At 43.9% G+C, this 12,341-nt stretch overlaps 1 protein-coding gene across 3 annotated transcripts in view; it reads left to right on the forward strand.

The window, feature by feature from the left end:
* SMC1A (structural maintenance of chromosomes 1A) overlaps positions 1 to 11,893 on the forward strand; it is a 32,579-nt gene extending 20,686 nt beyond the window's left edge. The window contains exons 20-25 of one of the 3 annotated variants that reach the window (XM_022566319.3): positions 8,330 to 8,486; positions 8,962 to 9,116; positions 9,236 to 9,387; positions 10,488 to 10,557; positions 10,844 to 10,954; positions 11,388 to 11,893. In XM_022566319.3, the coding sequence (XP_022422027.1) occupies positions 8,330 to 8,486; positions 8,962 to 9,116; positions 9,236 to 9,387; positions 10,488 to 10,557; positions 10,844 to 10,954; positions 11,388 to 11,471 (729 nt within the window). In that variant the 3' untranslated portion in view covers positions 11,472 to 11,893. Of the gene's footprint in view, positions 1 to 8,329; positions 8,487 to 8,961; positions 9,117 to 9,235; positions 9,388 to 9,733; positions 9,846 to 10,487; positions 10,558 to 10,843; positions 10,955 to 11,387 lie in introns of those variants that run through there. The other 2 variants (XM_089904522.1, XM_089904520.1) reach the window with 2 other exon arrangements.
* The last annotated feature ends 448 nt before the right edge of the window (positions 11,894 to 12,341 follow it).

Consider the following 12,341-nt stretch of genomic DNA (forward strand, 5'->3'; position numbering starts at 1 on the left):
CGAGCTGGCAAGGCGGGGCGGGGTGGAGTTGTGATCCATGGCTTCCCCCAATATGCACACACAGACACAGGCACATCTTCCGCCTCCACCCCCAGCTGCCCCCATCCCTGCCTGTTGCCAGTCTTCCCCTTCCACCTGTGTACACATCTCAGCCCAGGTACACGGAGAACAGGCTCCTGTACAGTGAACAGATAGACCTCGGGGGTTCCTCAGGGCTCTGTCCCAGGCATCCTTTCCTTCTCATTTGGCGTGCTCTCATCCTGGGTATCTCCTCTACTCCCCTGGCTTCAGCTGCCATCTCTGTGCTAGGGCCCACAGGTACCTCAAACCCCAGCCTTCCTCCCCAAATCGGCCTCTTCTCTTCAGTGCCAGCCCCAGGTTCAAACCAGAAATCTGAGCCTTGTCCTTAACTCTCTCTCTCACTTTGCATATTCAGTGAATTACCAAGCCCTGTCAATTCTACCTTCCAGATATCTACTGAATTCTACTTTTCTCTGTTTCCAGTGTCTCTCTAGTTCAGGCTGCTTTCACCACTCACATGGACTACTGTAGGAGCCTTCTAAATAGTTTCTGATGCTTTCCAGTCTTTCCTTATAGCCAGGCAGGGGGACTTGATTTTTTTTTTTAACCTTTTTATTATGGAAAATTTCAAACAGATACAGAAGTAGAGAGAATGATACAATGAACCCCAGGTACCCATCATCCAGCTTCAATAATTAGCAACATATGGTCAATCCTGTTTTTTATACCCTTCCCCCTCCTGATTGGCACATTTTAAATCAAATTCTAGATATTCCATTCATAATTACCTCAGTATATATCTCTAGGACTCCTTTTTAAAAAATGTAACCATGATATTATACCAAAAAATTAGCACTAACTCTGTAACGTCACCTGATATTCAATAAATGTTTAGATTTCCATGAATGTCCCATAAATATCTTTTTTAAAAATATTTTTTCTGGGCTTCCCTGGTGGCGCAGTGGTTGAGAGTCCGCCTGCCGACGCAGGGGACACGGGTTCGTGCCCCAGTCCGGGAAGATCCCACATGCCGTGGAGCGGCTGGGACCGTGAGCCATGGCCGCTGAGCCTGTGCGTCCGGAGACTGTGCTCCTCAACGGGAGAGGCCACAACAGTGAGAGGCCCGCATACCGCAAAAAAAAAAAAAAAAAAAATTTTCTGTGTTTAAATCAGGATTCAAGTGAGGTCCATGTGTTAAAGTTGGTCTCTTATGGTCTATAACATTTTTTTAATCCCTTTTTATTTTTTTCTTGCTATTTATGGAAGAAACTGGGTCATTGGTCTTGTACAATTTTCTATACTCTGAATTTGGCTGATTGTGTCCCATGATGTTTTTTAACATGTTCTTCCATCCTTGTGTTTCCTATAAACTGGTAGTTAAATCTGTGGTTTGATTGGATTCAGATTCATTTTTTATTTTTGGCAAGAATATATCATACGTGGTACCATGTACTCATGAACTTCCTTTTGCATCGCATCAGTAGACACTGAATGTCAGTTCTCTCTATCTTTGTAATGATAAGATTGATGAATGCTCAACACTACCTATGAAATATTCTTGCCAAAAACTCAAACAAGGATCTGATTAAGCTTTTATGTCCACCAATTATATGAAACACTGGTGCCAGAGGAACATGTTAAGTAAAAGCACAGGGATGCAGTTAACTAAATCTAGACTGTGGGAAACTCTAAAGGACAAAAGACCTGGTCTCTTCCATAAATAAATGGGAAGAAAGAAAGAAACAGAAAGGGAGAACTTTTATAGGCTTATGAGACAAATCAACCAATTACAATGTGTGGCCTTCCCTTGAATCCATTGCAAAGAAAAGAGAGGCAGGGGGATTTATAGATTAAATGAGATTTAAGAGATGTATCAGCCAATTGTAATGTGGGCACCTTATTTGGAACCTGCTTTGAAAAAAACCTGTAAAAAAATTTTTATGTTAACACAATTGGGATGATTTGAACACTGACCGGATAGTTTATGATGTTCAGGAATTGCTGTTAATATCTTTAGGTGATAATGGTATTGTGGTTTTATTTTTAAAATGTCCTTACCTTTTACAACAGTGGTTCTCAATGGATGGGGTAGATTTTGCCTCCCCAGGGGACATTTGGTAATGTCTGGAGATAACTCTTGTCACACCCAGTTGTCGCAACTGGGGCAGAGGTTGCTACCAGTATCTAGTGGGTAGACAACAGGGATGCTGCTAAACATCCTACAGTGCACAAAGGACAGCCCCCACAACAACAAATTATTTGGCTCAAAATATCATTAGTGCTGAGATGCAGAAACCCTGTTTTAGAGGTACATACTGAAGTATTTATGGATGAAACATTTGAGATTTGGTTTAAAATAGTTGAATATAGAAAGAAATTGGGTATAGATGGCAGAGTATTGGCCATGAGTTGATAATCATTGAAGCTGGGTACGTGGGGTTCATTGTATTATTCTCTGCATTTCTGTGAATGTTTAAAAATTTACGTAATGTAAAGTTAAAAAAGGAAAAACAATCATGATCACCATGTTCAGGTGTTGTTAGCCCCATCAATCTTATAAAGTTCCCTATCAGCCTTTCACAGCTGGTTTTAGCAGCTATTAATGAACGATCATTGCCTACAGCTATTAAGGGCTGCAAAATGGTAATTTTCTGATTCTTTCATTCCTCCTACATTTATTAATTTGATTTCTAAAAAAGAACTTTCTCACATCAACTGTTTAGTTCCCTTGAAATTCAGTTAGTACAGAAAAGGTAGAATAAATACCTAATTCTTTGCCTTTATTTACCAGCTTTCAGAATGAGTTGGTTACCTTTGTAACCTTTAAAGTTAGTGACCAGTGAGGTTTCTAATTTATATTTATTATAAACTTAAGTGTTTAGATGTCTTTTGGTATGTTTCAGTCTATTTGGAGTCATTTTTCTTTTTGATATTCAAATTGTCCCATTCTTGGCCAGAGGGAGCCACTTCAAGTTGATTTTTGCTATTGTTCTTATTAGATTTTTTATTATGGAAAATTTCATATGCAGAAGTAAAATAGTACAGTGCTGTCTCATGTGGCCATCACCAGTTTCAGCAGTTAGCAACTCATGGCCAAACTTGTTTCGTATGCACCCACACACACTCCATCCTCCCCTTCACACCCCCAGGTTATTTAAAAAATTCTGGACACCATGTCATTTCATTTGTAAATATTTCAGAATGTATCTCTATAAGAGAAAATTCTTAATATTTAGAATCATTATCATACAAAAAACCCAATTACTTAACATTGGAGTTATATATTATTATATAATTCCTTAATAATAATATTATGATTAGTATTCACATTTCCCTGATTGTTATACACACACACACTCACAGTTTGCTTGCTTGAACTGGGAGTCAAGTAAGATGAAAGAGAGATAGATGATTGATATAGTGATTGGTTGATGATGTCTCCTAAGTCTCATTTAATCCAAAAGTTCCCCCTCTGTTTTTATTTTTCTCTGCAATATTTATTGTTGTTGAAGAAATTCGCTCATTTCTCCTGAAGGATTTTCTACATTCTGTACTTTGTTGATTGTATCCTGTGGTTTTTAAAATGTTCCCCCAGAACAAAGCAAAAAAAAATAAGTTCTGCTGTCCCCCATAGTTCCTGTAAGTGGGTAGTTAGATGTAGATTAGTGCTATTCAATAGAGGTACAGTATCACCCACATGTGTAACTTTTAAAACATGAAATTAAGTTTAATACTATATTTTATTTAACCGAGTATATCCAAAAGAATGATCATTTCAATGTGTAAACAGTATAAAAATTATTGATGAGAAATTTAACCATCTCTTTGTACTAAGTCTTCAAAATTCATTATCTATTTTAAGCTTCCAGCACATCTCAATTTGGATGCTAAATTTTACTCAGAAATACTTGATCTGTATTTAGATATCCTAAAATTTACAATTGAAAAAGGAGAACCACATACCCAAGTTGTTCCAAATATACTTAGAAGTTTTGTAGTAACTGAATTGAGTATCAGTTTTTAAATTTAAATTAGCTAGCATTCAGTAAAATTAAAACTTTAGTTCCTCAGTCACACCAGCTGCATTTTTCATGCTCAGTAGTAACATGTGGCTTGTGGCCACTGTATTGGACAGCTCAGATCTAGAGGTTTGATTAGATTCAAGTTTTGGGGTTTATTTTGGTCAAGACTACTTCATATGGCATCATTACTTCCATCAGGAGGTTTATAATGTCTGGTCATTGGCTCTTTTTGTGTGGCTTGCAGCCATGATGATTATTGCCTAGATCCATTACATAATTTGTCAGGGGTTGCAAAATGGTCATCTTATTCTATCATTTCTTTATTAGCTGGAATACTGTAAAGAGATTTCCTCCGTGAATTATTTGGTTACCCTGAGGTAGTTTGTATAGGAAAGGCAGGATATATGGCTTGATTCTTTCCCTTTATTTACCAGTTTATAAAATAATGAGTTGGTTCTTTGGCATTCTCAAGATTTGTCCACTGAGTTGTTTTCATGTTATTATGAACTTAAGGATTTAAACACATTTGATGTGTTGCACTCTGTTGTGGTTATTATCCTTCTCATTGCATCAAGGTGTTGTATCTTTGGTCAGTGGGAACTCGTTCAAGTTGGCTTCTGAATAATTTTGACACAACTCTTGTAGTTTTTTTTTTTTTTTTTTTGGCTGTGCCACGTGGCATGTGAGATCTTAGTTCCCTGACCAGGGATTGAACCTGCCCGCCCCCCCCGTATTGGAAGGCAGATTCTTAACCACTGGACCACCAGGGAAGTCCCCTCTTGTAGTCTTTGATATCTTCCTTGCTTTCTGGTATGTCCAGGCTCATCCTTTACGTTTCCCACCCCAGATCTGGAATTAGCCATTTCTCTGAGAAGCTCTGACTTCTTTTAGTAGGGAATGCTATTATTTAGCAACTACCATCTGGACACTGGAATGTTCATGACTGCTGGGTTGCTTGGTGCTTCTAGAACTTTTCAGTAGACTGGACTACAAAATGCATTTTTTATTTGAGGGAAAAATGTATCATGAGTTCATATTGATACTTCCAATTGAAATTGTAATTTTCACAGTTTAACATTGATTTTATGTTTGAGTTTCCAATTATTCTTGCTAAAAATCTGGTTTCTAGCAAGTATTCAATAGTATATTTACTTTAGCCTATCATATATGTAGAAACTCATAATAAGATATTATTAGTAACAATTCAATTATTGAATGCTATTTAAGATTTCCTTGATGCTAATGGCTCATTAAGCTAATAGCTCATTGGGCATGGATAGTCGTGTTCCTATGTTTTAAAGTGATTTGAAAGAATCTTCTGAGTGTTTAACCAGCTAATATATAGTCAGACTTCTTTTGTTTAGTTTTCAATTTTTAAAGGATTTTGCTTTTTACTATTCTCCTTTATTTTTTCCAAGTTTAATTTTGAAACTTTTCAAACCTACAAGAAAAACTGAAAGAATAGTACAGTTGAACACCCATATGCCTTTCACCTTAGATTGACCAATGAACATTTTCCCAGTTTGCTTTCTCTCTTATCTCTCTTGACTCTCTCCCTCCCTCTGCACTGCACACTTTTTTTGTTTTTGCTGAACCTTTTGAAGGAAGTTGTAGACTTCAACTCTAAATTCTTCAGCATGCTGGAGCAAGGGATTCTCCTCCATAACCACAGTTCAATTTTATACCTAAGAAAATTAATAATTTTATGTCTAATATTCCACCCATATTCAAATTTTCCTAGTTGTTACAAAGTGTCTTTTGTAGTAGTTTGTTTTTTTTAAGCTGTGACCCAATCAAATTCATGCATTGCTTTTGGTTGTTCTGTCTCTTTAGTTTCTTTTATTTAGTTAGTTTCTTTTAATGTGGAACAGTCCCCTCACTTTATTTCATAACATTGGTCTTTTGAACAGTCTACATGTTGTCTCGAAGAACAGGATATGTTATGGGTACATTATGGATATGTCAGTTTCCTTTCATTACTCTGGTTTTTTTTTTTTTTGTTTGTTTGTTTGTTTGTTTGTTTTGCGATATGCGGGCCTCTCACTGTTGTGGCCTCTCCCGTTGCGGAGCACAGGCTCCTGACGCTCAGGCTCAGCGGCCGTGGCTCACGGGCCCAGCCGCTCCACGGCATGTGGGATCCTCCCGGATCGGGGCACGAACCCGTGTCCCCTGCATCGGCAGGCGGACTCTCAACCACTGCGCCACCAGGGAAGCCCCATTACTCTGTTTAATTTGTTCCACCTAACCTTGTATTTCCTATGAATTGGAAGTTTGAACTATTTTAGAGGCTTGATAGATTTGGGTTAAGTAATTTTTTGGCAAAAATATTTCACTGTGTGCTCCCCCTCCCCGCCAGCTGTGCAGCGTGGCTTGCCAAATCTTAGTTCCCCGAGCAGAGGTTGAACCCAGGCCATGGTAGTGAAAGCACCAAGTCCTAATCACTGGACCGCCAGGGAACTCCCCACTATGTACTTTATATTGCATCACGCCAGGAGGCACATAGTGTTAGGGTGTCCCACTATTCATGATGCTAGGTTTGATCCTCAGTTAAGGCATCAATTGCCAGATCTCAGTGCTAAGCATACACTTTTACCTTTGTAAGTAATAAGGAATCTTTAGGGTGATTCTTTGGCACCTTGTCAGTATCTTGTTCCCCAACAGTTTTTTTACCCAGTGGCTTTCACATTTTGATTCAGTTTAATTTTGTTTTATAATTATGTAAATTCTTCATTTGATTCTGAAACCATAAGTATAATACAAGGTATGTGAAGAGAAGTTTAGCTTCCTTTCCTGTCCAACTTCACCCCCCTTCCTGTATGTGTGACCATTTTAGTTTTTGGATTATCTTTTTGTTGTTGTTGTATTTTTAAAATACAAATATATTTGTATGTAAATTATTCACATTTCCTCTCTTAGATAAAAGATAGCATTCTATTGTGTACCTTTATACTGTATCCACGAATTACTCCATACATATATATAGAGAGAGATGTTCAGAAAGGCTTTTCTAAAAAATATATATATATATTCATGTCCTTCCTGTGCTTGAAATCATTCAGTGGTACCTCACCTCCCTTGGGATAAAGTCCAGATTTCTTAAAAGGCCTGTTATCATTGGGCTTCTTCATGTGCCTCCAGCTTTGTCTCTTTGCCTAGCGGACAGGCATGTGTGTGCTTACACACACACACACACACACACACACACACACACACACACACACACACACACACACTTGCTACTATTGCCATGTTGAATTGCCCTTTGCATATTTGTTTGGCCTTTTTGTTTTTCTGCTGTGCTGTGTGGCTTGTGGGGTCTTAGTTCCTTGATCGAGGATTGAACCTGGGCCCGGGCAGTGAAAGCGCTGAGTCGTAACCACTGGACCGCCAGGGAATTCCCCTGTTTGGCTTTTGAAGTTCATTAAAGTTGATTACTTTTTTGAATTTCTTCGATTTCCTTGAATGAACCATGAATAAACCCTGGTTTCGCATGTGATACTCCTGTCTGCATAGAAGACTGTTCCTTCTCTCTGTCCTCACCATTCATCCTATGGGCCTGAGCTTAAAAATATTCCTGGAAGCCTTCCCTAGCCCCAGTGTCTGAGTTAGGTGCCCTTCTTGTGTGCTGACCCGTCACCATCTGTTTATCATTGTTTGGGTATTCACCATACGATGTTCTGATTGTTTGCTTATATGCATTCCTCTGTTAGTCCATGAGCTCTGTGAACACAGGAGCCATGACTCACAGGATATGAGTGGCCAGTGCCTGGCATTGGAAGGCATTCAGTAAATATTTATTGACTAAAAGTGGCAGAAAGGCACAAGCCCAGACATGCATCACAATATCCATAAGACCTAAAACCAAGTTCAAATGGAATTTGCTCAGGTGTGGTGATCTGAGCAGAAAACGTGAGTTGCCTTATTCGTTGTAGAGCTGTAAGTGGAGTCCAGACCAGCCTGTGTGGGAGCCTCTAGGTCACCCTGGGATGGCGCTGGCTCATGGCCTGGGCTGAGAGCCAGAGAGGGGCACCACCAGCTGCTCCTCCTGAGAGATGGAGAGGTTGACAGGGCCTGGGGGAAGGGCTAGAGATGAGAAAAGCGACGTCAGCCTGTAATTTCTAGGGACGGTGGGAATGGTTACTGTTGGCAGGACCTGATGAGAGGAGCAGGGTTAGGGAAAAGGAACCTGCCTTCTGCGTGGGAGTAGGTCCCCAGGCCCCCGCCCGGATCAGGTATCTCTGTAGGGGCCTGGCCCTTCTTGATGTTGCTGGGCCTGGGATTTGCAGGATGCCCAGGCCGAGGAGGAGATCAAGCAGGAGATGAACACACTGCAGCAGAAGCTGAATGAGCAGCAGAGTGTGCTCCAGCGTATTGCTGCCCCCAACATGAAGGCCATGGAAAAGCTGGAAAGTGTCCGAGACAAGTTCCAGGAAACCTCAGACGGTAAGGGTTTCCTCTTCTTCTTGGTTCTAAGATGAAGGCAGGAGGCTAGAGGTATGGCAAGGGCCTGTTATACATCACAACAGCTCCTGTTTTTACGTGCTTTCTTGCTTGAAACTCCCAAGAGCCCTAAACAGTAGGGATTATCACACCTGTTTTATAGAGTAGAAAACTGCTGAGGTTTAGAGAGAATGAGTGACCTGCCTGAGGTCACACAGCTCGTTGCTGGTAGAGCCCAGGGAAGAATCCATGTTATGTGGCTGCGAGCCCATGTTTCTTCCTTTGCACTATGTGGCTGGCCCACTGGATACAGGTGATCGTGGAACTGTCTTCCTGGGCCCCTCCGCAGGCATTCCTCTTCATGTGGGATGTCCCTGCTCTGTGGATTGTCAGTTGTAGGTCATTTTTGCCAGGGCATGGTCCTCAGCCTTGGCAGAGCCTGGGTACTGAGGGGTCACCTGTCTTTGCCTTGTGGCAGAGTTTGAGGCAGCCCGAAAGCGAGCCAAGAAGGCCAAACAGGCATTTGAACAGATCAAGAAGGAGCGCTTTGACCGCTTCAATTCCTGTTTTGAATCAGTGGCCACCAACATTGATGAGATCTACAAGGCCCTGTCCCGTAACAGCAGTGCCCAGGTAGGCTGGAGCCCCTTACCCAACTAGCCCCTACCCATCCTCATTCGCCCTTCCCTCTAGGCTTCCTGTCCTCATCCCCATCTAGACCCAGACTCTTGACCCATCTCCTTTCCCCCTAGGCATTCCTGGGCCCTGAGAACCCTGAGGAGCCCTACTTGGATGGCATCAACTACAACTGTGTAGCTCCTGGCAAACGCTTCCGGCCCATGGACAACTTGTCAGGGGGGGAAAAAACAGTAGCAGCTCTGGCCCTGCTCTTTGCCATCCACAGGTATGGCTGTGCCCCTCCAGGGCAGTTGGTGGAGACTGTACTGAGGCCACTGGAGGCTCTGGGGTCCAAGGATATGCAAAGTTATGCCGAGGTGAAGATGATCTGGTGGACTCTGGATTGAATCCCTGTTTCCCTACCTACTACAGCATATCTGGCCTTGGTTTCCTGGACCTGTCTTCCCAATCCAGCCTCATCCACTCAGCATGCCTTCCCCTGCATGTATTCAGTCCCACCTCCAGGCTTTTGCTTACATGGTTGCTGGCTCATAAGCCCTTTTCATGCAAATCTAGCTTGGCCATCACCTTCCACCCCTTCACATCTCATTCTCTTCCTCCTGTTCCTCTAGGAAGCCTGCTTCAACCACTGTGGCATACCCTGACCTCCCCCTCCTGAATGCCAACAGTACTTGAATCTGACTCCCCCCCACAACTTAGTGCTTGATTGTACAGCATCATTCAGTGAGCATTTCTTGAGGGCTGCTCTGTACCAGACCTTGTTGGGGGATTAGGGACACAGATGAGTCAGACATGGTTTTTGTCTTCGAGGAGCTCATGGTCTACTGGAAGCCAGATGTGTAAACAAACAGTGAGCTAAATGTTGTAACCGGGTGAGCGTGTGAGCTGTGGATGCACAGAGGAGAGCCACCAACCCAATCTGGGAAAGCCTTTCAAGGGCAGCCAACACTTGAGCAGGAAATGCAAAGGATAAGTAGAAGTTAGCCAGAGAGACCAGTAGGCATTCCAAGGCAGAGGGTACAGCATGTGCAGAGGCAGGGAGACATGGTGTGAGTGGGTGGGGTAGACCTCCAGGTAGCTTGGTCAGTATGGCCAGAGCCTAGGACAGCTTTATCTCCCCAGCCAACCTGGACGCTCCAGAGAGGATCATGTCTTCTGTTCTGTGGGATCCTGGAGCGCAGGGCTGGATGCAAAGGAGGACTCAGTTGGTATATTGGGCTTTAGGGGCTCAGGCAACATTCAGACCTGGGTTTTTTAATCTCTGAAGAAATGGAAGGGGGTGCTGGCCTGTATGATGGGCTCTGGGGCTGTCATGCCCCGCCCCTGCCCCCATCAGTGTCAGCTCACCTACTGGTTCCCTCCCAGCTACAAGCCAGCCCCCTTCTTCGTCCTGGATGAGATAGATGCTGCCCTGGATAACACCAACATTGGCAAGGTGGGTGCAAGGAAAGTGGGGCCCGGGAGGGAGGCCCCCAGGTCGGGGCTGGGTTTCAGGGAACAACTCCTGAGTGCGCCCTAGCCATTCCTGCAGCCTCTTCTCTGTGCCTGGGAGGCTGGGCCCAGGGTCATCCGCACTGTGCTAGTCAGTGGCCTCCTTTTCAGCCTCTCTTCCCCCAACCCTCCGCCCCCTACCCCACCCCATCTGCCTCTGGTTCTGACTGGATAAGACAGGGAGTGTTAGGGCTTCAGCCCTGCTAAGTGCTCCACGGCCCCTCCCACAGGTAGCAAATTACATCAAGGAGCAGTCTACTTGCAACTTCCAGGCCATCGTCATTTCTCTCAAGGAGGAGTTCTACACCAAGGCTGAGAGCCTCATTGGAGTCTACCCCGAGGTAGGGCGGTCCTGGCTCAGGAGCCAGCCCCACTCCCTGCCTGACTTCCCAGGGCAGGAAGGGAAGGCTGCAGTGGAGGGGCACAGGGGTGGGGGAGCATAGGGACTCAGGTCCTGAATGGCCATCTGGGCTTGTTGGAGCCCTGCCCTGGAGGCTTAGCCAGCTCAGCTGGGCAGGGCCATTGCATTTGGGGACAGGTGGAAAGGCGAGGCAGAGGCAGCCAGACAGCAGAGAAAAGGAGGAGAATGCAGAGATAGGCAGGAAAAGAAGGCACATGGGACTGCGCACATCCTGTCATACTCAGAGAACCATTGCCTGGGCTTTGGGCAGGTATGTAGGGAGGAGGGTTTGAGGCCCCACAATCCTGGGGCACTTGACCCCTCTTAATTCTCTCCTTACAATTTTATTTTTCTTTTTCTCCCTCCTCCTTCAGCAAGGGGACTGTGTGATCAGCAAAGTCCTGACCTTCGACCTCACCAAGTACCCAGATGCCAACCCCAACCCCAATGAGCAGTAGCAGTAGTTCTGCCCTCCTGCCCGGTCTGGATCCCTAAGTTACGCCTCTCCCAATCTCTGGATATTTGGCTCCCAACCTTTCCCTACCTCCTGTCCCTGTTTGGTATAGTCATGGGATTTAGGCACTGCTGTCAAGCATGAAGAGGAACAGAGGTGATGTTAGTTCTGGAGCAAAACTTCCTGAGCTTCAGGGAGCATCCTGGCCTCTGGAACGAGGTGCTGAGCTGAACTGAGCTGAACAGGGCCATCTGTCCATCCCCCCTTCCGCCACCCTGGACCTTACCCCGTCACCCATAATCATGGGTTCCTTGGGCCCCCTGCATTTTGCTTGTGTGTGGTATGTACATGTGTGTATATGTGTCCACATGTGCGCATGTGGGTGTGTTTGCAAAATAATAAAGATATTGGAGACCCATTTTAGAAGGAGCCTAGGCTGAATTTGATTCCAAGAGAGCTTAGTATGACAGCACCGCGGCGCTGGGCATAGTTATTCCAGACCTCAGGATTCAGGCCGTTACGTGAAACCACCCTCATTCACTCATTAATGCTTTCATTCATTTCCTGTGTTCATCAAATACATACTAAACACCCTCTTTGTCAGACTCTATGCTAGGAATACAGAACTGAATCAGACATGATCTCTACCCTCCTACTAAGGAGATGCTAGTGGGTTCATGAGTTCCTGTGGTTAGCTGAATCATGTATAGGTGCTTTGAATTTGAGAAGAGGATGATCAGCTCCAGGCTTCCTGGAGGTCACATTTGAGCTGGACCTTGACAAGTTGGTAGGATTTGGTTGGGTGCTAGGAGCAGAGCCTAGGCTCTGGGGACAGTTCTAGTCCCATTTTTTTATCACTTACTAGCTTGACACT

This window comes from Delphinapterus leucas, chromosome X, assembly GCF_059928025.1.
Source record: "Delphinapterus leucas isolate spDelLeu-1000000601 "Yukka" chromosome X, BTC_Dleu_Yukka2, whole genome shotgun sequence".
Lineage (NCBI taxonomy): Eukaryota > Metazoa > Chordata > Mammalia > Artiodactyla > Monodontidae > Delphinapterus > Delphinapterus leucas.